At 36.3% G+C, this 23,611-nt stretch overlaps 1 protein-coding gene across 2 annotated transcripts in view; it reads right to left on the bottom strand.

Moving 5' to 3' along the window:
- CNTNAP2 (contactin associated protein 2) overlaps positions 1-23,611 on the bottom strand; it is a 1,135,762-nt gene that overhangs the window by 598,724 nt on the left and 513,427 nt on the right. For both annotated transcript variants that reach the window (XM_068936036.1, XM_068936037.1), the window contains exon 5: positions 1,459-1,662. In XM_068936036.1, the coding sequence (XP_068792137.1) occupies positions 1,459-1,662 (204 nt within the window). The remainder of the gene's footprint in view (positions 1-1,458; positions 1,663-23,611) is intronic.

The following is a 23,611-nucleotide window of genomic DNA, read 5'->3' as shown; positions in this document are numbered from 1 at the left end:
CAGTTTCTTCCATGCAAAGTCAAATCTGTACAAATAAGACCCAAATCCACCTCCTCGCATGTTTGAAAGTAAGTCATTGGTTTTCACCAAGCTCCATGAACATCCTTTTCCACTAACTCTGATGCAGATAACACTCTCAGGCATTGGAAGGGTAACACCATAGACCATTACCTCTGTTTACCAAGCAAGCGTGTGTCACACTGTCTGTCAGTTTAATAATTTAAACACCTCCCCACCAAACACGTATACGGAAGTTATAATAAATTATAGAGATAGACTAAACTGAAGAACATGAAGAAACTGGAAATGAATGGGTTAGCATTTCAATTAAAATTGTTAAAAATAGACTGCTGATATCGGAAGGCGTGCTTTCCTCATCATCATCTTCCCACGTTGTTGATCTTCAGAAAAAGAGCAGAAGAAAATGCTAGTGGAAATAATTACTATTCATGGTAAATAATACATGAACAGAATAATTTACTGTTCACATGACTGCAAGAGAAGTAAGGAAAGTTACAAGAAGCCTTATTCTAAAATCAATTTTTCTTAAAAGAAAAGATGACCTGAAACCAGATACATGCACTTTTGTTTCATTACAAAAAAAAAGGTACTTTATAAATCAGCTTGCTCATAAGCCTCTATTCTTTCAGTGGCAAAAAGGAGGCAAGATCTAGAAGAACATATCCAGGTCTCATAAGCTTGTTAAGGATGCCTGATTCACAGGTGAGTTATATTCCTTTTCTAGCTCTCGTTTTCAGATCTTCTAACACTGTGATTTCCACTCTCCATCTCCTTCAGTCTCAGCCAAGTTTGTAGAAAGACTGACATCTCCTTTCTTTCCCCTTTAAGATAAATGTGAAGATCTAGCTGTTCATATCTTATCTACATAAAAGCCAACAGCAGTTTTAACAGCTTCAATGGGCCTAGTGTTTCATACTAGGAGTTTAAAATGCAAGGATCCTCCCTCCGTCTACCTTCAAGCTATGCTTCTTTCTCAACTTCAGATGGTCTGCAGCTTCTCAAAGTGGTGTCTTTTTTGCTGTAGCTTCCTAAGGATAATTTTGATTATACTAGCATTGCTGACAGAGTCCTCCTCTCATACAAACACTTTATTACTATTTTTATAAATGAGTCCATGACAAGCTGACCAGAATATCAGATACCTGAAGCCAAATATATTCCTATCAAGGTTTTTTCATTCATGCAAGTTTCTAACGATAACATACTTTGACCTTGCTTTTACATATGATTTTAAGTTCATATTATTTCATGTAGAGTAAAAGGGAAGGAATGGAACGGAAAAGAAAGGCAAGCAAATGGAATGATCAACATTTTCACAGAAAGATCTGATTGCATGAAGTGGCTTACCGTACAACTTTGGGAAAAAAAGAGTATAGTATTTACTGCAAATTCTTTTGAGAGTTAAAAAATGCCCAAAACTAAATAATCAAAGCATACCTAGATTTAAATTAAGAGCCAGTTTGGCTTTTTTAAGTTCCAAGGTGATATAGTCTCCTTGTTGTCCTTCTCCGTGGAAAATTACACCTTCACTTTCAGAGGTTTTAAATTTCAGAGAGATGACATCTTTCAGTGTTTTCATTTTCTTGTTCCTGAATCTGTAAGGTAACACTACGTGGCCATCAAAATTGATAACATCAGCCCCTAAAGGAAAAAGCAAATAATGTTGATGAGCGATTATATATTGTTGTGTCCACTGGAAAAGCAGGCATGGCATATGCAGATTGTATCTGAACAGAATAAATGTGCAATTGTGGTACATAGCGCAAATACATTTTCTCCTGACCATAATTTAATGAAATACTATAAAAAGTAGCAAACTGGCAGGGCATACATTTAATCCATAGGATGTAAAAAAGCAGATTCTGGGGGACAAATATTACAACCCTTATGTAACTTCTTTAGTTTTTCTTAAGTATAGCTGCATCCATACGCCCTTGCCTAATTACAGTTGAAAGTGAGACACAAATTTCTGAGTGATCATTAATAATTCACTTGATAACTCTTAAAAATCCAGTAGAGGCATCTGTGAGGACTGTAATCAGTAAAAGTAAAACATGAGCCCAATTAAATTGCTTGACAGTAATAAGAGATTCCTTTGATTGTACCTAAATCTTAGGCATAAACCTTGTCTAGTTCACAGTGTTATAAAGAAATCTTAGGTAAGACTGGGTCTTAACTACTTTGGGGGGGAAAAGAAATGTTCTGCCATTGGGGCTAATTTTTGTCTTAGGTTTGTTTTCATTCAAAATTTGGGCAGAAAATGGAGGGACACAATCACAGTCAATTAAAGTCAATTCAATGTTCATATGTGTTGTATAATGATTCTGCAAAATTTCATTGACTCTTATTTTCATGACTTATTATGAGCCAGTTTTCCAGAGGCTAGATCCACAGTAAAAATAGCAGTACAACTTCATTCCATTCAATAGATGCACTTGAGTATTTTTTTGCCTTTTAAGCAGCACTTGCTAAAGGATTATAGATAGATACACACAGATACACATTTTAGAAATTTGTACAGATTTAAGTTATCTCCTTTGTAAACCATTTAAACTACGATCAGCCACTCATGCCTTAGTTTCTACTTCTAGAAGTTTCTATTTCCTCCTCACTATTTACCACTGACAGCAGTTATATGGTCACTAAGCTGCTCCTTATTACAGAATTAATAAAATACGTTCACTCTTTTTATTACAATTTTTCTCTTTTCTATTATATATGTCTATCTTTTCCACCTACATTTTTCAAAAGCATCCACATTTATTATCTGCAAACCATATTCGTATCAGTCATTTCATGCTCTGAATGAAATTAAGGGTGGCATTTTATCATATATTCTTTTGTAACATCTTTCTGATTTTTGCCTACCTCGGTGGGCTGCTCTTGAGCAATGGCTACCAACTTTTTAAAATTCTTAACTTGTTTTTGCCATTATGTTGGAAAGTAATTTAAATCTTTCAGACCCCCTCAAAAATAAACAAGTTAAAACACTCCCCTTGTGAAACAAACACAGGAGAATCTTTAAAAACTTCGTTAAAATATTTTTAACATTTTGTCATTTTGTATATAGTCGATTTTGAGCTTATGTGGCCTATGCTAGCAGCTGATTATCTTAATATCTGTCGCCTTTGTTCCTGTAACATCTGTCACAAACACATTTAAAATATGTTTATTTCCAACTAATTTGTGCTAATATTTTATACCCTGATTCAAAGAAGCACCTAAACAAGTGCCTACATCCATCCCTAATCATCAAGAATTTAGGACCTCCCCAAATAACCTGTTGAGTCAATTATTATTACTGTTAAGTCCTCAATTATTATCAAGGAATTGCTTATGTATAGCATCTCTATAGGCTGCTTATCCTCATTCTTTAATTTCCAGACACTTTTTACAGTGATATCAGAGCTCAAGTGTCACAGAAAGCATACAGTCAAGCTTCATGACGTTTAGTATTTATTTTCTACTGAAAAAACATACACACATAAAGAACAAAAATATGTAACGATTTTTACTTCCTTGTTCAATCACAAAATTCAGAAACCATCTTGTATTCATTAACTAAAATACACTCGGCTAAGATTAAGGCCTGCAGTCATGCTGATTAAACGTCTATTCACACATCCTTACAGCATCAAGCATAGCAAGTTTTCAGATAGAAAGACTTCTATCATTCACGATTTTCCCCACAAATTGCCAACATAATAATAGTTCTCTAGTACTTCCGGGTCACGTTTTGCTGACACAACGATCCTACGTATGATGGTGAAGTCCGGCGATACCTATCTCCGGTTAACAACTTGTTCTCTATGCATACAGATTTATTAAGGACATACAATCACAATATGGCCATTATCCTCAGTTGACAGAAACTGTTGGCTCTCTAGGGTTTACTATAAATTCCACAGGTTAAGAATTTAGCTTACTTAGTAGTAACTGTGTTTACAATTGCTAAGATAGATTGATATGTGGGGAGCATGACAGTGGAGAGCAGTACCGATAGGTCCACGTAATTTATACTACAGAAAAAATCACGAATCTCAGCACAACATGGACGATCAAAGTTTGTGATTTCCCCTCACAATGCTGCTGCCATTTTAAGCCCGAGAGTTTTAAAGAGAAGTACTGTTTGTTGCAAACCAGCATCAAATGTATGTATTTCAGAGTCTACGAGAGATCAAAGTGTAAGTCAGGCTATCTCATTCTCGCTCTCCCTTGGCTCAAATTTAAAGCTAACTGGTATTAATGGAAGGGGTTTAATTCATGTCAATAAAAGCTGTGTTGGACTTGGAAACTATGTCTAATCACCCTGCTCACCTTAGGTCAGAAGAAAACCCCAGATAAATTATTCTGCCCTCAATGGCCAAAGACTCCCCAAATTCTTCCTATGGAAGTAGAGGAGATCTAAAAGATTGAGGATAGATTTTGTAATACAAGTTTCCTCATGTCTCTGTAAAACGTTGTCTCCAATCTTTCTTTCACCTTTTCAAGTAACATATTATCTAGAAGTTTTCAAGGGGCATCTGCAATGCATTTCTGTTTCCCACTAGTTTTTACACATTCAAGTTGATAGTAGCTGCCCGTCACCAAACAGAGGGGTAACAGCCACTGAAAGATTTGAAGGCTATTTCCAATGGACAAGATATATTTTTTTTAATGTGTAGATTTTTCCATGGATGACCATGACTATGTCCCTTTTATTTGGAAATAGGGCATTCAGAAAAGAGGTCAAAGGGAAGAATTTTAAATTTCAGAGTTTTTATTTACAATCACTTCTTCAAATTATATAAAACAATACAGTCTTCTACAGCATTTTCTAAATACAATTTTTACCTCCCATTTCTACTAATTCTTCCTATATTTGCATCAACTAACTGAAAGCACAAGATCTAGATTTTCTTGACAAAAGAACGAACGATATAATTTGCACAATTAACATGCAAGTGAGAAAGTTTAGTCTGTTCATCTCTGCTTCTGATGAGACAATAACCTAATGTACTCAAACCCTAAGGCTGGACTGGGTGCTAGCAATTTAACTCGCAAGGAAACAGATTACAACCATGTAACTTGAACCTTATCCCCAAACTTCCCTAACCCTACAAAGACCTTTGATGAAATAATAAACTTTGACTCCTTCATTGCTTTATGTCAACTCAATGGTTAAGAAATCTTACTCAATAAATAAAATATGAGCTTTATAGATTCATTACAATATCTCACATATGGCATATGAAATACTGATGTACATCTTACGTATATAAGAATGCAGCAAAACATATTAGAATTATGACTTTTCTTTATACATAAATACATTTTGTAATATACACTCCAAAAATAAATACTTACTAAGCTCTAAGTGCAATTAAAACTACCAGCCTGATCTGATTCTTCTGAATGATAAATTCCAGGAGTGTGAATCAGATCAAAATTAATTACCAAAATGGGACATTCTATTTGCCATGCAAGGAATCCATTAAAATTTGATCAGAAACCAAGGAGGATATGTTTACTCATGCACAGATGAAGATGTTGCTCTCAGAAACGAGGAAAACCTAGAAAATGTTGTATGTGGTTCACTCCAAAGAAACAGTATGCGACTTCAGAGGATGGGTATTTTGTATATTCTTGCTATTCAAGTAAATATGGAACTTTTGAAGTTTGTTCTGAAGCAACAAAGGAAATGGTCAAAAAAATATTGTAACAGATTATATAAGCCCGTTATTTTTGCTTTCCTTTTAAATGATAGTGGCCAAGAGATCCGAGGAATGATGTCTTGAAATTTTTATATTCAGTTTGAAATTCACAAAGGAAGCACCATGAAATCTATTTACAGAAAAAAAAAATCCACATTGAAGTTACATTTTTGAGCACCGTGCAATCACACAATTCATACTGTTATGCAGAGCAAATTTGACTACACTCCGCTGAATCTATCTACAAATGCATTGAAGAAATGCTATGCATTCATGGACATCACAGGTTAAGCAAGAATTATAACAAATATATATCATAAAGAATATGGTTCTGAATACAATGCCACAGATTCTTTTCCACTAGCATTTGTCAAAATTTACTTCCTGATGGTTATATCCTTATATGAGATATACCATCTTTCCTCTAAGGTCAGCTGGCACATCTTTGTACTGTCTGCAGTTACTGAGGTAACCAAAGTTACTTCAACGGTCAAGCATCTGCTCCAGAGTTGACCAAGACAATAGAAATCCTTCCCGTGACTTCAGTGGGCTTTCGGATTCCCAAGTTGCCCATAAAAAGCCAGGTGTCCCTTTTGTACTTAAATAAGTCTTGCAACCATGTACATATGTTCTTGGCATTATTTATTGAAGCAAATTCACTGTAATAAAGCTGAGTACAAGTAGCACATTTCTGCAAAAGCTGGCTCTGAAAGATCACATGCGGGGAGGGGGAATGACAGAAAATCCAGTTGAGTAATTTCTGATTAAGTAGTATTCTTTTATGTATAGCTATACTGGCAGCATGCACATGGATCTGGCAAGATACTTCAATCACCTAAAGATTACATAGTAATTATGTTTAAGAGTTATTGTATGTAGAACTGTGGTAATGACTTGTGTTCCTTCTATGGCACTCAGCTATTTAATATCATGATAATTACCATGACATGGGATGGTACTTAGACAGTAAAACCACATAATTCCCACAACTGCAATGTAAATACACAATTTTTCTCATCCTTAGCCACTGAAGTGCCAGCATTAGTAGGAAAGAGACCTAAGCCATCACTTTGCAGCATGTTGGAGCTTCACCCTTTATCAGTAAAGGCTGACTGTTCTCAGAGGTTAGTGCTGCAACAGGAAGAAGAAAAAAAAAAAAAAAAGAGTAAGAGAAAATGCAAGACAGAAAGCACCAGAGAGAGACAGCACACAAGAAAAGCACATGAGAAAGGAAGAGAGAGGGAAACAGGGGTAAAGGGAAGTGAAAATGCAGAGGAAAAAAAAAAGAAACAAGAAACCAGCCATTTTCAAAAAAATTTAAATTTAAATAGGAAATACAGGTCTGAGTACTTTAAATAGGACTCTTCTTCCATTGGATTTACTATTATGTAGATGGACTGAGTAACACTGTTGACATTTTAAAAACATAGCACCACTTTCAGCTGCTTAGAAAGAGGTGTTAAGGCCTTATCCCCTGTACATGTCTGTTCTTTCAGATAATGGCATCCCCACACTTGTTTTCCTTTAAGATAGTAAAGTCAGAAAGCCTTCAAAATACTGAGAGGGAACTGGTTGACAAACGTGATCCTATTCCCAAATCTCTGCATAAAATAATTCATCAGTCACAGGTTTTACTATGCATGCTTTTGTCCTGCACTTTCAGCGCCATAAAGGATTTTTTTAATTTTGGTCAGGGAACCAAATCTGAATGATAAGGTATTTTATTTGGTGTTCCAAAACAATCTATGTAATTAATTATAACCGAACAACCTCAAATCAGACTTAAGCTTCAGAAGTCCTCTGTTTCCTCCCCTTCTGGTGAGAGAAATACACCTGTCCTGTCAATGTGCTCACTCACAAAGACTCAACACTGAGAGTGCACCTACCACACAGCTACTTTGCTATTTTGATCAAGATACTGCCTGGAATAACTAAAGAAAACCCTGTTACCAGACACAGTCCAACAAACACCGATTAAAATAAAGCAGAACAGTGAAGAGAAGCATGCTGCAGAAAAAATGCTTACCACGCAGCTAACAAAATTAACATTATTATTGCAATTTTAACATATGTACATATATTTTTAAATGGCTAATGATCTTTGAATGATCATCTCTACATAACTTGCACTGAATACTGGGATTCAAGAAACAAAATATTCTCTATTACTGATCGACTGTGATCTTAGGTGAATTCATTCCCTCTTTGCACCTCCATTATCTCTTAATCTTTTACTTTTCTTTTTAGATTAAGAGATTTTTAGGGGAAAGACCTTCATCTGCAACATTTTTTTCACAGTCTCTTACCCCATAATGTGGATCTTATGCCTGTTAGTACTGTGTGTCTGTACTAACACTGCAATGACAAATAGTATTAACTATGCAGTGATCATCAGCCCTCTGAAAACAAGGCACCAAAGTATCTCTGGCTATGCCACAGTATTCCATGTGTAGTTTCTTTTGTTGTTGCTAGTGGCCATGGGTACTAAAATATCTTTATAAGAAATATAAGCATGTAAACAGTGTATTATTTACGTATTTGAACAGCAAAAAATGAGTTTTCTCCTAACAAAGCTAGGCATACAGCTCAAAATCATAGAAAAAACAAACTCATATTTTGTTTTAATTATTCACTATAAGTTACATACATAGAACTTTACTTCAGAAAGCCCTCTGTTTTTTCAATGGCTCCAAACACTCGTCAACATGATAGCATATCCAATTTACTATGGGAATCTTTGCAGTTCGAATCTCAGTGGCATTAAATTGATCTCATGTTTAGTCAGAGATGCATCACTACATCTCATAGCACCCAGAAAAATGAGGGAGTCATATCACAGCATAGGAGTTAAAAGAGTCCCCTTTTTTGTTTCCTCATAACGCAGCAGAGAGTGAAAGGGAACGTGTTTGAACAGTGCCTTCAGGCACTACAATCCAGCCATAAGAACATGGGCAACACAGTGGCTTGAAATCTGTGGTAAAACTGATGCTGCTATTACTGTTCTTTCCAAAAGCAATGCATATGCTGCAAAGGAAAAAAAAAACATACTATAGCTATAAACATATCCCCCCACACACACTCACTCACATATACCGTAATGAATACTTCAAATTCTACAAGCATAAGGTAAAGGAAAATCAATTTTAAATTTCTGTTGCCTGCTTAGCTTCCACCGTACTGAATCTGCATCCCGTCATCCCTGTCAATGAGTTCAACCCTAAGTGATTTAAAGGCTTGAAAAAGAAAAAAATACATTTGCTTTGAGGTTTGGATGGGTTTTTTTTGCTTTTGCTTTTTACAGCAGATACAATTCATACATGGCAAAGAAGTATCCAAATAGCAAAGAATGTTTTGTCAAGGTTTATTTTTAACTCAAGTCCTGGATAAAAGGCACAAATGATATTCTTGTATTTTATGCACCTGTCAGGAACTCTCAAAATAAATCTGTGAGGAAGCATTCCCTAAAGCAGTGAAAAAGTCGTGCCAAGTTCTGAGTGCAATATCCGCTGAAGATATGCCGGCAACACTCAGCACTTCTCAAGGTTTCTCTGTATCTCCAAGGATGGGCATTTGTTTTCCTGTTACTGTTGTTGTTATTATAACGCTAGTAGAGCACTAAGACCCTCATTTTGCTAGCTGGTTGTGCAAACAAGTCTGTAAATACGTGATTCTTTGTCTGGGATAATTTAAGGTCTAGTATGAAGCAAATGCAACAGGTGAAATTAGCGAACAAAAGAAGGAAAATGAAACGACAGGAAAAGAACATGCAAAAAAAGAAATGCAATCTACTGATTATTGCTAAAAGTTTCCAATTTCTTTTTCATTAGGATAATTACACTTCAATTTGTGCAGCTATTGAACCACATTGTTACACAAGCTAATTGTAACCTCTGCTTTCTACCATGTAAGGTAAGAACCTGCTCTTGGGTTTTCAGGGAAAATCTGGAGGAGGAGAAAGGTCATATAATTGATTTCCAGCAAGGCATTATTTACAGAAGCAGCGTATGGAAGAAAACACTGGATATTTGGGAGAGAGTAAGATTTATGAGCACAAAGTAAGCGACTAAATACGCCACTAAGTTAATGTCTTTAGGCTGTGTATAAGTAGTGTGATTTTTTCAAGTACTTAGCACTATGGCTGATGATTTTTTCTGTCAGATCTAATGTAACACTAGGTTCTCAACTAAATCTTTTTTCATTAGTTCTTTGGCTTTTTGTTTTAAAGCCCCAATGGGAAAGTTTTTATACTTTAGTCTAAGCATAGCATATTTAAGTTGGATAAATGAGGCAATGAACATGTTTATACTAGACATTTGCAATTCAGCGTAGAGATACTGCAGCTTTGAACTACCTAGTTTATGCACTCTAATCACATCAGTATACAAACTAAGCCATACTGAATTCTATGCTCCTACAATGGACTACTAGCAGTAGCACAGATTAACTCAGGTAAAATGGCAATTCAATATAACCTGCAGCTCAGACAAAAACTATTCCTCCCATAACCCACTTTGGCTTGTGACTCCAGAAAGGCAATTATGATGCAGGGTATGAGACAGTCTAATTAAACAACTCTGTTCATAAGGGAGACAGGACACTGAGCCACTGAAAATAAAACATCTGTGGCAATACAGTGTTGCTTCCAAATTCAATTTAATTTCTTAAACAACTAGAATTTGTTTTTTCCCCACCAGCAAATCTCTGAGATTCCCTTTATGTTGCAGTGATATTTTATGAGCAAATCTTTCTAGCATAAATATTTTGTTCTAAGAATGCATTTGACGATATTGCTGCTACGTACTTGTTTCTCTTTAAAATAGTTTTGTTTAAGTGGTTTAAGTTCAAAGCAGGAAAAAAATTGAAGGCTTTGCTGAACGTTTGCTGAATCCTTAGAGTGAGGACCGGAGCATTTTAAGTATCTTTGAATTACAAGGAGCAAGTCGAACTGCACAGTCTTCATCTCTGAGTTATACTGGCACCGACATCATCTATGTTCATCACTGATGTAAGTGAGAGGTAGTAAGTCACAAAAATCATTTAATTTGCCTAAAACTTCCTCCGCTGTTTCTGGCTGTAATAGTCATGTTTCAGTTTGTAATTTTCCAGTTTATAGTACAATAGTATTTTGCAAATGGACAAAACACAAGCAGTTAATATTACATGAGTCTCTATACTTTAAAAAGGTTTTGTTTGTATAGCATTGCCAGGATTACTTATAACTGTAAAAACTTACATTTCAGACATTTTGCAATCATGCCTAAGAAGCAGCAAAACATTCTCTATCAATAATTTATTACTCTTTAGCAATGATACTTCCAAACAAATTTCAAATCAAGAATCAATTCTTGATTGATACAATGAAGAAAGGAGCTGTACCATATCACACACCGTTTACACTCAGTTTACTCAGTGAATAAATGAGCTACATAATGGACAAGACAACCCATTAAAACACGAAGGTAACAGATGACTAGATGGAACCTTCGTTTTACTGTTTACAGCTGCATGAAAACCAGAAGACGCATGGCTGACCTACAAAATATTTAATCTGAATTTGCCTCTCTTATTTCTATTTGAGCTGATGCCATCAAATTCAATCATCCAATATTACATAATCTCTCCATGCATGTCATTTAATGTCTTGACCTTCTAAGGATACCCGCCACTCAAGGCTCAATTCTGCTATATAACCCATATTCTGTATCTTTTACTTACATAATAATTCTGAAATGCATATTATATTCTTCTTCCAACTCTGGAGGCCAAATTTAAATTGAACATGAAAGAGAACTGCATGCACACTGAGTAAGGAACATGCAGTAGGGATGGTTTAAATCTGCTGTACTCAAGTCATGCACCGCCAAAAAAAAAAAAAAAAAACTTACTGCTCTTATTCAGCAGTTGACCCTAAGAAGCAAGGAGTGCAACGCTGAGTTGACTTCAGGTCAGCGAGCACTCATGCTTATTCTCATGAGTAGCCTATCTAAAATAATACTGATACATAAGCATGTCACTGAAGATTATGTTTATAGGATGTGTAATAGTCCTCTCTTTCTTTAAGAAATTTTCTTTCAATTAGCATTCTGAAACTCCTACTAATCCCATCTTGCTGCACCAATTTATTTTAGGAAAAGAGACTCTAACACGAAGCACATTGGTATTTTTGGATATCACATTTCGGTAAAAATGATGAGATAATAGCAGTAAAGCCTTTAGCAAAAATGATAGTATATAACTTTATGGGTCTATGACACAGTTTGGTTTCATTATCTTAATCCCAAATTACCTAAAGACAAACATCCTGTGTTCAGCACAGCATCAGAAAAACAGACCGCTGGATCTTGACACTGGCTGAATAATTCAAAATTATTAGTTCAGAAAATTAATTTTTCCTCTCCTTTCCCAATATCCAGCCAATTTAAAAGCAAAATATTTATCTAATTCATACTTAACTTAGTGTCACCTTATTCATTTCTATCTAAGAAAAGGTATTGGCCCCTAACTTTCAAGCCATAACATTTTACCTTCAAAATTTTTATTGCATGCATCAAGTAGCAAAGTTGACGGTGGCTGAAGCCAGTGTTTCTCTGTTCCTTTGCATGTATTTCAGTATATATAACTAAAAGCCACAAATATATTCAAGAAGGTTATGGGTTCATCAAGTCAGGACTTTATTTTCAGATTAATCTAAGTTGATTTAATTCTGTCTAGTTTCAGTGAACGTATGATCACTTACTCTTAAATGGGTATGGCTCCAAATAATAAGGAATGTGCTACTTTAATAGTGCACAGTTCTTTGTCAACTTCCAGTTAAAAAGTGATTTAAATAAAATCAAGCAAAATTTAAGGATCTGGTACTACACTGGGCTCACTTACAAGTCTCTTTGTATTCAACAAAAGGAAATCCACTTGTTTCCTCATACGAAACAAGAAAATAGGACATTAACTTTTTACTTACAAATGATTCACTTTTTTGTGCTTCTCAGGCTGTACTTTCCAAGGCCACTAACATATAAAGTGTCCCCTTTCCCCCATGACCTATCCCTATCCCATAATCTTCTAATGGGCTTTACTGTTTCAGGTTCGCTGGTGTTGGGGAGTTTAAGACCTTTAAACTTCCCAACTGCCAAAAGAGTTCTGTTTTTCTTAGTGCGACTTTGCCCATGGCATCCCAACTGTGCCAAAGTGGGCTTTTCCTCCTATATGAATTGCACCTTGCATTGCAGGTTTCCCTACCATCGCTGCAACTTTGGGTCCTTTCCCTTCATCAGGGCATGAAAAAAGCCAGAAGGATAAGAATTTCTTCTCAACATAAGGGACTCCTTCACTTCCAGTTAATAAGGATTCCACATTAACCTGCAAAAGGTGGCAACAGCTAAAATCACAGAAATTCATTATTTTTGTGATTTCAATCCTTCATCCATTAATGTTGTTTTACTTTTCCCAGCCCATTATATTTAATTTCATTTAAGTTACTACATTCCAAGATACAGACAGTAGAATCTAAAACTACTGCGTTCTTTCCTTAAACCTTTTTCAAGCCCGTGTCTCAAAAGTTACCAGAATGCTGAAAGAGCCTGGAAGAAGCCAGAGACAGCCCAATTACAACCTTAAGAGCAACCAGACAGGCAGCTCTAATTATAAAGAGTTAGTTTCAAAGCCAGCAGTCTTCCCTGCATGCCAAGATCTTTAAAATTGAGTCGCACCCTCAGAAGCCTCAGGCCCAAGGAGTTAAACAAGAGCACCGTTTCCGTATTAAAGCAGTACATATGCTGCTGCTGCTGAGACCCGACAGCATCTAGTCCTCTGACTTGACAAAAAAGCCTGGTAGTAGTAGACAGGGCCCAGGTTCAGCTCTCTTGGCCTAGAGAAAGTACCGGGGTGGGTCACCCCCTCCTTCCCAGGAAGGGGACGGGACCCCATCAGCAGTCCAGAGCAGGATGCCCCCACCGCAGCGAGCACACAGACCCCGGAAGGGGCAGGGGGCTCCCCGCGCTGCGGGCACAGGCCGCGCTCCGCGGAAGGGCCTCTCACCGCCACCGCGGGCGCAGCGCGACCCAGAGGCCTCGAGTGGCGGAGGCGGCGGCGGCTCTCCCGGCGATGGCGCGGAGCCGCCTCTCCCCTGCACCGCCTCTCAGGCTCCGCCCACACCCCGCCCCTAAGCAGCCGGCCGGCCGTTAACGGCCGTTAGGGCACAGCGCCACGCCCTTCCCGCCTCCCCCACCCCGCTGAGGGCGGCCCGAAGCTAGTGGCGCTTGGCCGCCTCCGGGGTAAGGAAGCAGCGGCTTACAAACGCTACAGATTATTACTTAAAAAGGAAACTGCCGACGAAAAAAAGTAGAGGACGTTCCCAAGCCCCTCGAAATACATTTTTTTCCGTGATCAAGTGAAGGCATTTGGCTGCGCTGTAATGCACGCTGCGCCGTCACTACACTGAATTCACGCTGAAGGTCAGCTTGGGTTTACTGTGAAGCCCTATATCACCGCGCAACTTTAAATGAGTAAATTTGATAAGATTCAGCGAAGCTCAAGATAGAAAACGTCTCGACTGTCACATCAAAACTCTTGCTTAAAGGCTGGGGAAATACAAGTTAAATCTTTTGCTAAATAGAGGAACCAGATTAGGGAAGGAAATGGCAGTTTCGGTTAATCAGTTTGACATGTCTGGAAGGCTCAAAATATAGTAAAGATGTATCTCCAAGAAAAAAAGGCCTCCAAAATCCATTAGATTTTTTTTTCCGGACCTGGAGGCTGCATAATAGTGTATGTATAGCCCTTCTTTTAGATAAAAGCATTTTTCTTGTATTAGTCAGTTAGTAAAAGCAGCCAAATAATGTTTGCAAATAATTTGAAACAATTCTTTTTTACTCTTAGTCTTCATATTATGCAAGATTTTTTCAGATGAAAGAAATTCTGAAATACATTTATCAAGAATAATTTCCAAAAACTTCCTAAATAATATATTGGCTTCTTAACAACAATTCATCGAGCTATGGATGGTAGAGGCTTTCACTACACAGAATAATCGTGTTCACACAATGATGAAATCCTGTAACCTCTGCTTAGGGGCTACCCTACTATGTTTAATAAGCAGAAGGACGATAACATTCAGGATTGTTCCAAGTGGGTAAGAATGCAAATACATACGCATTTAGGCAACTCACTCCAAATTCATAAGATGCTGCTATTCAAACACAAAGCAATGAATGCTCCCCATGAATAAAAGAGAAGAGGCTTTTTCTAATTCAGAGGTAGAAAACAGAAACTTCTACTGCAAAGAATTGCCAAGCTCTTTTCTTTAAAACTGCTCTTCCTTTGTGCTGGAACGAGGCTGTCAGACAAAAAGTAAATAATTTTTCTTACAGAATCGTGTGATGGACCTGCCAGTAGAACAGTCTTTTTTACCCTTTATCCAGTCACTGTTGTTTAGAGTAAATCAAATAAGTAGAGCACGTAGCAGATAAGTTTCTCTTAGTTTACTACACTGAAATACAAGCTGATTCAGTATGCAACGTGACAGCGATGTATAGCATGGACTAATATACGGGATTTGGTTTGTAAAGGAAAATATTTCCTTTTGAGTTTAACAAGGGATTGTCATGCTTATATACCTCACAGGAGAACAGACTTTTCCTAAATGGCAAAACTCATTATAGTGATACTTCTGCCCGTTCTTTCTTACCTAGCAGTAAGGCCATGTAACACAGCACGGCAGCAGGTCTTTTTGTGAACTCTTTCTGTCTGGGTATAAGCACCCTAAAATACCTTTTAATAAGAACTATAAACAGCAGTAAATTACATTTGAGAGGCTATTGTCAGAATATTTTAAAATATGAGTCTTGAGTAATTGAAAACCATGTAGGAGGTAATTACAGCTGACAATTCATGTTATACATACTGCTTAGTATGCACATACAGCAGCTGTGCATAGAGTCATTGTCATTGTTCCTCCTGTCCACCAACGAATTCTTCACTATTGAAAGCATCACTGAAGCAGCAGGAAAACATTTAATTATTCTGAAGAGATTTCAAACATTGTTTCCTGACACCTAACTTTCTTAGAATGTTGTATCAGAAACTATTTTTATACCAATTTTAGCAATTTTATACTAATGAAGTATTAGGCTTGCATGTATTTAATACAGACAGACACTATCTCTTACTGCATGCATTTATACTCTTCTAAGGCAGACCAAAAATTCATAACGTACATTTGACTTTTTCCACTGTAATGAAGCATAACAAATTCTGAAATAGTTACTAAGGGGTCAATATTTAGGTACTTATATCAATATGTCTTTGATATTCCAAATCATTAAGCACAATCTACTCTGTCAGAAGTCAATGGGACAAAAGTAAGCCATTTCTATGTAAATACTTAAAATTATAATTAGGTTCCTATCCATTTTCAATAAAGTTCAAAACTGCTGGCCAATTTCAGTATAATAACGTAATATTATTCAGACAGACGTTTTTGTAGTAAATACATTCCAATTCTGGGAAAAAAAGCCATCTTCTGGAGTCAAAGGAAGTCTTGCACATATTTCCCAAAAAAAAAAAAAAAAGCCTTCCTGACCAGCTGCTTTTTTTCCATGCCACTTACAAAACCCTAGTCTTTAATAAGATGATCCATCAGTATTTGACTGAACTACGGTCATTTTATTAAAATGTTACAAATTTGTATAGTGGCTCTGTATAAGCCACTAAGTATGAGACTGCACAGAAGAGCTTACTTTTAACTTCTACAGAGATACTGGAATTATTTTTACTCTTTTATTTATATTTATGTTTTATGACCCTGATTTTTTTTTCAATAAAAAGTAATTGCTAACTGAAAAATTGAAACTGACAAGGCAGTATTATACAAGGGAGAAATGCAGGAAATATAATGAAGGAAATATAAATGAAGATGAGCTGCCACTTATACATAATTAGAAATAAGCTGAAAAAACCTCTTTACTGAAAGAAAAGTCCGCTGTACTTAAAGTAGTGAAAAAATACATTGTTTTCCTTAGCAAAACCAGAAGGCTACTTGCTCCCATGGGTAATCTTTACAGGAATTTTTAAATAGGCCACATCTTTCATTTAACTTTTGTTTTCAAGTCAAAAAGAAAATAAACAATACCAACAGGAAATTGTATACATTGCATTCATGAATAATGGACCTTGTGTGTGCGATGCTGTCCTACATGTCAGCGCGTCTTTGCATGTCTGTTTTTACACCTGTGTAAAGCTGTCATTTTTCAGCTCTGTCATTATTTCTTTAGGAAAGAAGCTCCATGCAAGTAGGATTTTGAAAATAAGTGATTTTGAAAATAAGTCTAACGGTGCATGTTACCACTCAAGGTACTTTGATATACAGAAGAATTCTTCCAGATCAGTTTTATTTTACAGGGTATTTTGTTTTGCTTTGTATTAGTTTTTGACAATTTAGTATTGATCTATATATCTAATTTGTAGGAGGAAGAAACTAAACTTTCTCTAAGCATTCTAATAAGGAAGCAGTTTACGATTTACCATGTGTTATGAATCATGAACGGTACCCATCAACCTCATACAGCCTTCCTCATCTGTTGGAAAACTAATGACACTCACCTCTTCATCTTCTCTAGGAACAAGAAGCTGTGCTTTGTAGTCCAGAAATCCAGTTTTATCTGCCTGGGGAAGCTTTGTGGGCATACCACAATATGCTACACATCTGACTGGCGTCTTGAATTTGTTTTTGTTTTATGAAGGAAAAGTGTAATCAAACTGTAGAAAGGTAGGCAGAAGTGACATAAAATAATTCATTTTCTCACTAAAAGAAGAAAGTTTATTTTAAAGAAAATGGCTGAGTGAGTATATAGAACTCTTGTTCCTCTTCATGTCAGTATTGTTATTCTTTTTACATAAAGTATATGCATGTTCTCTCTGACAAACCTCTTATGCACTTGAGAAGAAAGAGTGAGAAGCTGAATGCCCATATATGGTTACTAATAATGTTTCACTTTGGGGGAAAAATTTTGTATTTAACTGTTATTATGCATTTAACTGTTTATTTAATAGAACAAACAGGGATTCACACTATTTCTAGCTGAAACACCAACAGCCAAAACTCAGCTCTATGGTTGATAGCTATAACAAGGATAAGGCATTATTTCTTTTATAGAAGGATGGAAAGAGAAGGAAGGACAGACAGACAAAGACAGAAAGACTGACAAGGACATACTCAGCTAAATAACAATGTGATAGCAAAAGATATTTTGGGAGTGAAGTTCTGTAACAACGAACAAATCGTAATCTTTCCATGAAGACAAAATCTAGGTATTTTATACACATCATAAACCCTGCTCATTTTATAAAGCAACAGATAAAAGTCTAAGTTTGTTTCATGCTCAGGTTTTAATATAACATAATGGCTGAATTACAGTCTCTACTTGTGCTTTTACTAATGGAAGTGTTGGTGGAACATTTAGAACCTGTTCCTTTTTGCAGGATGAGTAATGCAAAATTTCAAATGAATTCATGGATTCTAATAGTACATTATATGACATACTCAGCCTTGGGTAATGGTTCATGACCAGTCCAAAACAGAGTTTAAATGTGCCTAAAGCTTACAGATACCACATCCTCTGAAAACAGTCAAACAGGTTTTGTTTTATCACTCAGCTTCTCTCTTGTTCCATTCTTTCCTTTTCCATTTAGCATTTAACATGCATATTATAAACCTTGTAAAAAGAGAAGGCTGAAAGATAATCTGCAAGCTGCAAGGAAACTGTTTTTTTTGAGGAGAAAAATAGTGCTGTTTCTTAATTGCTGATTTTGATTGAAAAGTGCTAATTCAGTGCCTCATAGCAGGTATAGTTCATACACCACCTTATTTTTTTTCAGTCTGTGGGGCACCTTATCAGCACTACATTTCCTTCTCTATTATTCTGCTCAGCTGAGCCACTGCATTCAATAATGGCAAGTTTGTCCACAGTACATTAAAGAAGCTGCATCTGACTAGAAAGAAAAGGCCAAGGAGAGCCTCGTACACCCAAATCACATCTCCTACTTAGGAAGCATTTCTGATGGGGCAGGGGGGAAGGCGAGAGAAAATAACGATATAAAAATTGTTTATTTTGGCCAATTTTGTTTTGGATTGCATCGTGGGCCTTTTGTGTTGTTTTTGATGAACTGTTGCAAACTCCCAGAGAAATCAGAGACTACTGTTATTATCGCATCAAAACACCATTTTCCCCACAGAAAACAGTTTTAACAGAAAGACTTACTTGCGACAAAGAATAAACACAAAGAAAGCAATAGGTAAAAGCCATGCTTTTTTATCTGCAGGATGCTATCTGAATTTTGCAAGATGCTTACGACAGTAAGGAAAGCAGAATTTGCACAGATAAAAACTCATGCTGCTCAAAGAGCATACATTACCAGTACCAATTAATGGAGGAATTTACAAATGACTGCTGTTGCTGCTAAAGCTCTATTCAGCTTAAGATGTCATATCATAGGGAACCCAATTAAAAGTTCTTTCTGCTTAGCCTGATAGATACCAACCTATTCTTGGGACAATTCTGAGGACCAAAATTGCTTCCAAAAATGCGTTCACAATTCCTAGTTATCCAGCAATCTTTTCTTCACCGAAAAAAAGTAGGGAAAAGCCACAATAGTGAAATACACAGGTCTGTAAGAGCTCTTCTGTAGTCTGTTACCTGTATGTTACAACAATAAAGCACTTTGTCTATTAACTGATGGGCTAAGAAGAAAAATATCTTAAGTTATATCTACAAACTGAAATTACAAGGTCTGAGACTCCCGGTTCCTACTGGGTTTCAATCCTTAATCTGTTCCACAGAAAACTGTTTTGTTTTCCTCACTACATTTTCCAATTAAGCTATTTAAATGTATTGTTTCAACTTCCTTTTTAAAAATAAAAAGTGTCATAAAATTAAAAAAAAAAATTCCTACTTATTTCTTTTCCTTCTGGTTCCTCCAATAGTATCTTATTTCAACTCCTCCGGGCTGTCTGTTTTCTTCCAGAGAACCTTGTTCCCTTGGGGCACTGCCATGCGGTCAGATGAGTAACTAAAGCCAAGAGCAGATCAAATGGACTGTGTGCTCTTTTCATTCAGAGGTGCTTAAACGACTTCAGATGGCCTTGCCTACACTCAAGAATTATTACAACAAAATCCCATCGCTACCAAAGCCATTTCAGCTGCTGTAGTATCAATATTGCTTTGAATTTCAGGGTAGATTGCTCTATAATAGCAGTACTTTCAAAACTATGTGCTCATATGCTATATTAGCATCTATGTTTGCAATGGTAGATTTTATTTGTATATTGCAAAATGTTCTTTCAGTATAAACTACAATTCTTACTCTCCTCAAATCCTATAGGCAAACTTCATTCAGTCTTCTGTGCTTTTAAGGAGCAGCCCTATACTTCTAAACAGGTGAAATAAACTGTTTAACAACATTGATATTAAAACTGACCTTCAGAAAGAGATGATAAATACAACAGCTCATGGACAAAGGGGAGTGTTGTCATATTTATCCTTTCTCTTACAGGTTTTGCATGCAACTCAGCAGCAGAATCAAGTTATACTTGATTCATACTGTAAGAGCTGTAAGATAAATTACATTTTAAATTCAAGTTTGGATTTTCCAGGTTCTTGTTAACCTCAGTGTGCAAAAATAGATACTCCTTTTGCTTCCTCTAGATGTGCCACTCATCTTCAGAGCATGGTGCACAGATCAGTTTGGTAGTCTCTTTTTGCCCAAGAGACATGTCAAAACATGGTGTCTAGGTTTTCAGTTAATATTTGCAATACTAATTTCTCATTGCCTAAGGTTCTAATGCCACAAATAGCTTCCACTCAAGTGAATGATCTCACTGAACCTCAATGGGTATTCCTCAGCCTGCACATGTCCTTCATGTACACAAGGGCTTATAGGCTCAAGCCTTTTTGTTTTTCAACTTGAAGCAGTAAAATATATAAAGCAATATAAAACAATATGTAAAGCAAAAATAAATACCCAACTTGAAAGACAAACTGTTATCTGCTTTGAAATAAATAGAAACTTACTGGCCTACCAAGTCCATCTCAGCTCAGCAAAGTGGATCAAAAAAAAAAAAAGATTTTTGCCTAAATAATTACACAGCTCTCACCCCGATCAAGTTAAGACAGCATTTTGATCCTTGCTATTGGGCTCTCATTCCTCTGGGATGTTTTCCTGAGAAAACTGGATGAGATTACATCAAAACTGGTCAAATATGCTGAAAATAAATCTGCTGTAATCTTTAGTGCAACTCATGGAGCAGTTAACAGATCACTGAGGCTAAGTGGTATTTTGGGGTTTTTTCCCCTCTCTTTTTTCTTCTCTGTCTATCAGTGTAATGGGCTCTTTTGCCCTTTATGTTATATTGTTATTTGTATTTTCTACTTCACACAGCAAGAGCTACCTAATTAGGAAGACCAGAGCGAGCTGCTGGAGTATTGCTGTTTAATACTGTTAGTTTATCTTTTAATTAATGTGCTATTCTTTCCCATCTAATTAATTTTTTTTTACTGCACAGATAAGTCAGAGAAATCATTACAAAGAAATATGGAAGGAGAAGGCTGGAGGGTGACTGATAAATATTTATCGTTAGAATTTGTGTGTGATGCACATAGATTTCTTACTTTCCCATCTTCTACCTCTATCCACCCTTGTCAGGCTTTTCTCCAGAAGGATGCAGTTCACTCCCAGTAAGCGAATCTTATTGCTGCCAGTGAGCTCTTTCCCTTCTATCTCTCCATCTCTGTCCTGCCCCATCTCATCTCTGTTTTCCTGCTTCTTTCTCATTTTCAAGCAAACACTGTCTGTTTTTACAGGTTTGTACTTCACAGTTAAGTGCCTTAAAGTTTACACAGTGTCTTAAAGTTCATTTATGACTTTTGTGAAGTCATACAAAGATCACTTCAAAAGGGCCAGAGGATCATATGTACGCGCTCTCAAGAAAGCAGGATAAAGTCAGTAGTCCTGCACTGTACACAAAGCATTGTACAAATATGTACAAGAAACGTGATAGATGCTGGCCAGACCAAGCTCTTCTGCTTCAGAATTTAGCATTACAGTTGCCCTCCTTCTAGTTGCCTCCCCCTGGCCACTCCAGCTGAGAGGTTGGTGATGGTAGGAAGTTAAGATCCCACTGGTCAGTACTGCTCACACCTGCCAGGTCTCAATTGGCAGGAAGCTTCTCCAAAAACATGTTAAATTACTTAGGAATAAATGACTAGTTAAAGTGAAGCAATGAAGCAGAATTGGCCCTGTACTTACTAGAAGATTTGAAGAACACATCTGATCAGATATTCTCCTTCGCATTTTTAAATATTGAAAAAAATCCTATTAAACTGAAATAAACCTACTTGTACTATTTTTGAACAATGAAAGTAAACATCTTAACTAGCCTTTGATTCTTCATGAAAGCTGTTGTATATATTTGCAGATACTAATCCAGGACATTTGGTAATGCTCAGGAGGTCCTATGTGAATTGAGTCATGTCCAGGGATTCCTATGACATTTCTAAAACCAAGGGGAACAGATTTCAAATTTGCAAATAATTCTGCTACTTATTAAATAGCTTTTCTGTGTCTCAGTCCCATTCCCAGCTAATCAAGTCTTGTCTTGTCATGTCATTTTTCTGTTCAAAAATCTGATCTTACTTTTATCATTAAAATCCAGAGCAAATCTAAATAGCATCAAAAATAAAGTGGATCAATAAAAATGCAACACACAAAATCTGTGAGAGCAGTTTATACAATTTAGAATAATTCTTTGGAATCACTAAAGCATTTCACATGACAAATTATATACTGCACTGATAATGATGAGATGGGAAATGGTGCATCAGTACATCCTAACTTATTGCAAACGTAATTCCTTTACAATGTTTAATGATGTTCCTTTTATTCTCTGATTGTCACTCAAAGGTGGTTTTCTCTCTGTCTTAATCAGATTCCATGTCATGCTCAAAGAAGATTTTTATCTCTGCGCTGGCACGTTGAATTTTTAGGCCATTATAACTGAAACGTACTAAATTGTAATTCTGAGAGTGCATCGAGTCCTGTTGCAAGTAGTATGGAAAGTACAGCCCTGGTCAAGAGTGATTATATGTTACTTTTATCATTTTTATGGCGTCTACTAATGAATTACATTTTATTAAATGTCTAATATGTCGATGGACAAATAAGGCAGCCAGCCACTGGCACCACAGTCTTGTTAGATTTTTGCCTAACTTAGGCTGATGAACTATCTTTATTCTGCAAAAGATACCATTACAAGGGGTATTTGCTGCTTTACTTTTCTAAAAGCTATTTTTACTCACTCCTGTCCGCTAGGAAAGTCATGATTTTATAAAGCTATTCTTTTAATGACAGACAGTTTTGCAATACACTAATGCATAGTAAAAACCTTTTGCAATTTAAGTCAAAACAATTTAGAAAATAAGTAAAAATAGAAGGAGCCTCCATCCCTCAGCCAAACTTACAATATTAGACCAAACGCAGCAGTTACTTGGTGCCATATAAACAAGGAGAAAAGGTCTTGAAAATATTTTATTTTGTTATCGGGTTTTAACGGAAAATAATTACATATGAGGGCTTTTTTTTTGAAATTTTACTCTGTCAAGATGTGGGCTTTGTAAAATCAAATCTAACTCATCTTGTACCTTATGTTCTCATTACAGAAACAAAAGTGTTTCTTGCATAACTGAAAATTATGTGCTTCGTTGAGACAACACATTTGCTATCTTCACAGGTGGCATGTAGCTTATTATGGAAAAATATTTTAACTGTAATAGCAGTACAAATAATAGATAAAAATCATTATGTACTCTTCAAAACATCAGAAATTTAATAAGAGTTTTGAAGCCTTGAAG

Source organism: Struthio camelus, chromosome 2 (assembly GCF_040807025.1).
Source record: "Struthio camelus isolate bStrCam1 chromosome 2, bStrCam1.hap1, whole genome shotgun sequence".
NCBI lineage: Eukaryota > Metazoa > Chordata > Aves > Struthioniformes > Struthionidae > Struthio > Struthio camelus.
Note: the sequence above shows the minus strand (reverse complement) of the source record. Positions and strands in the feature narration are given on the sequence as shown.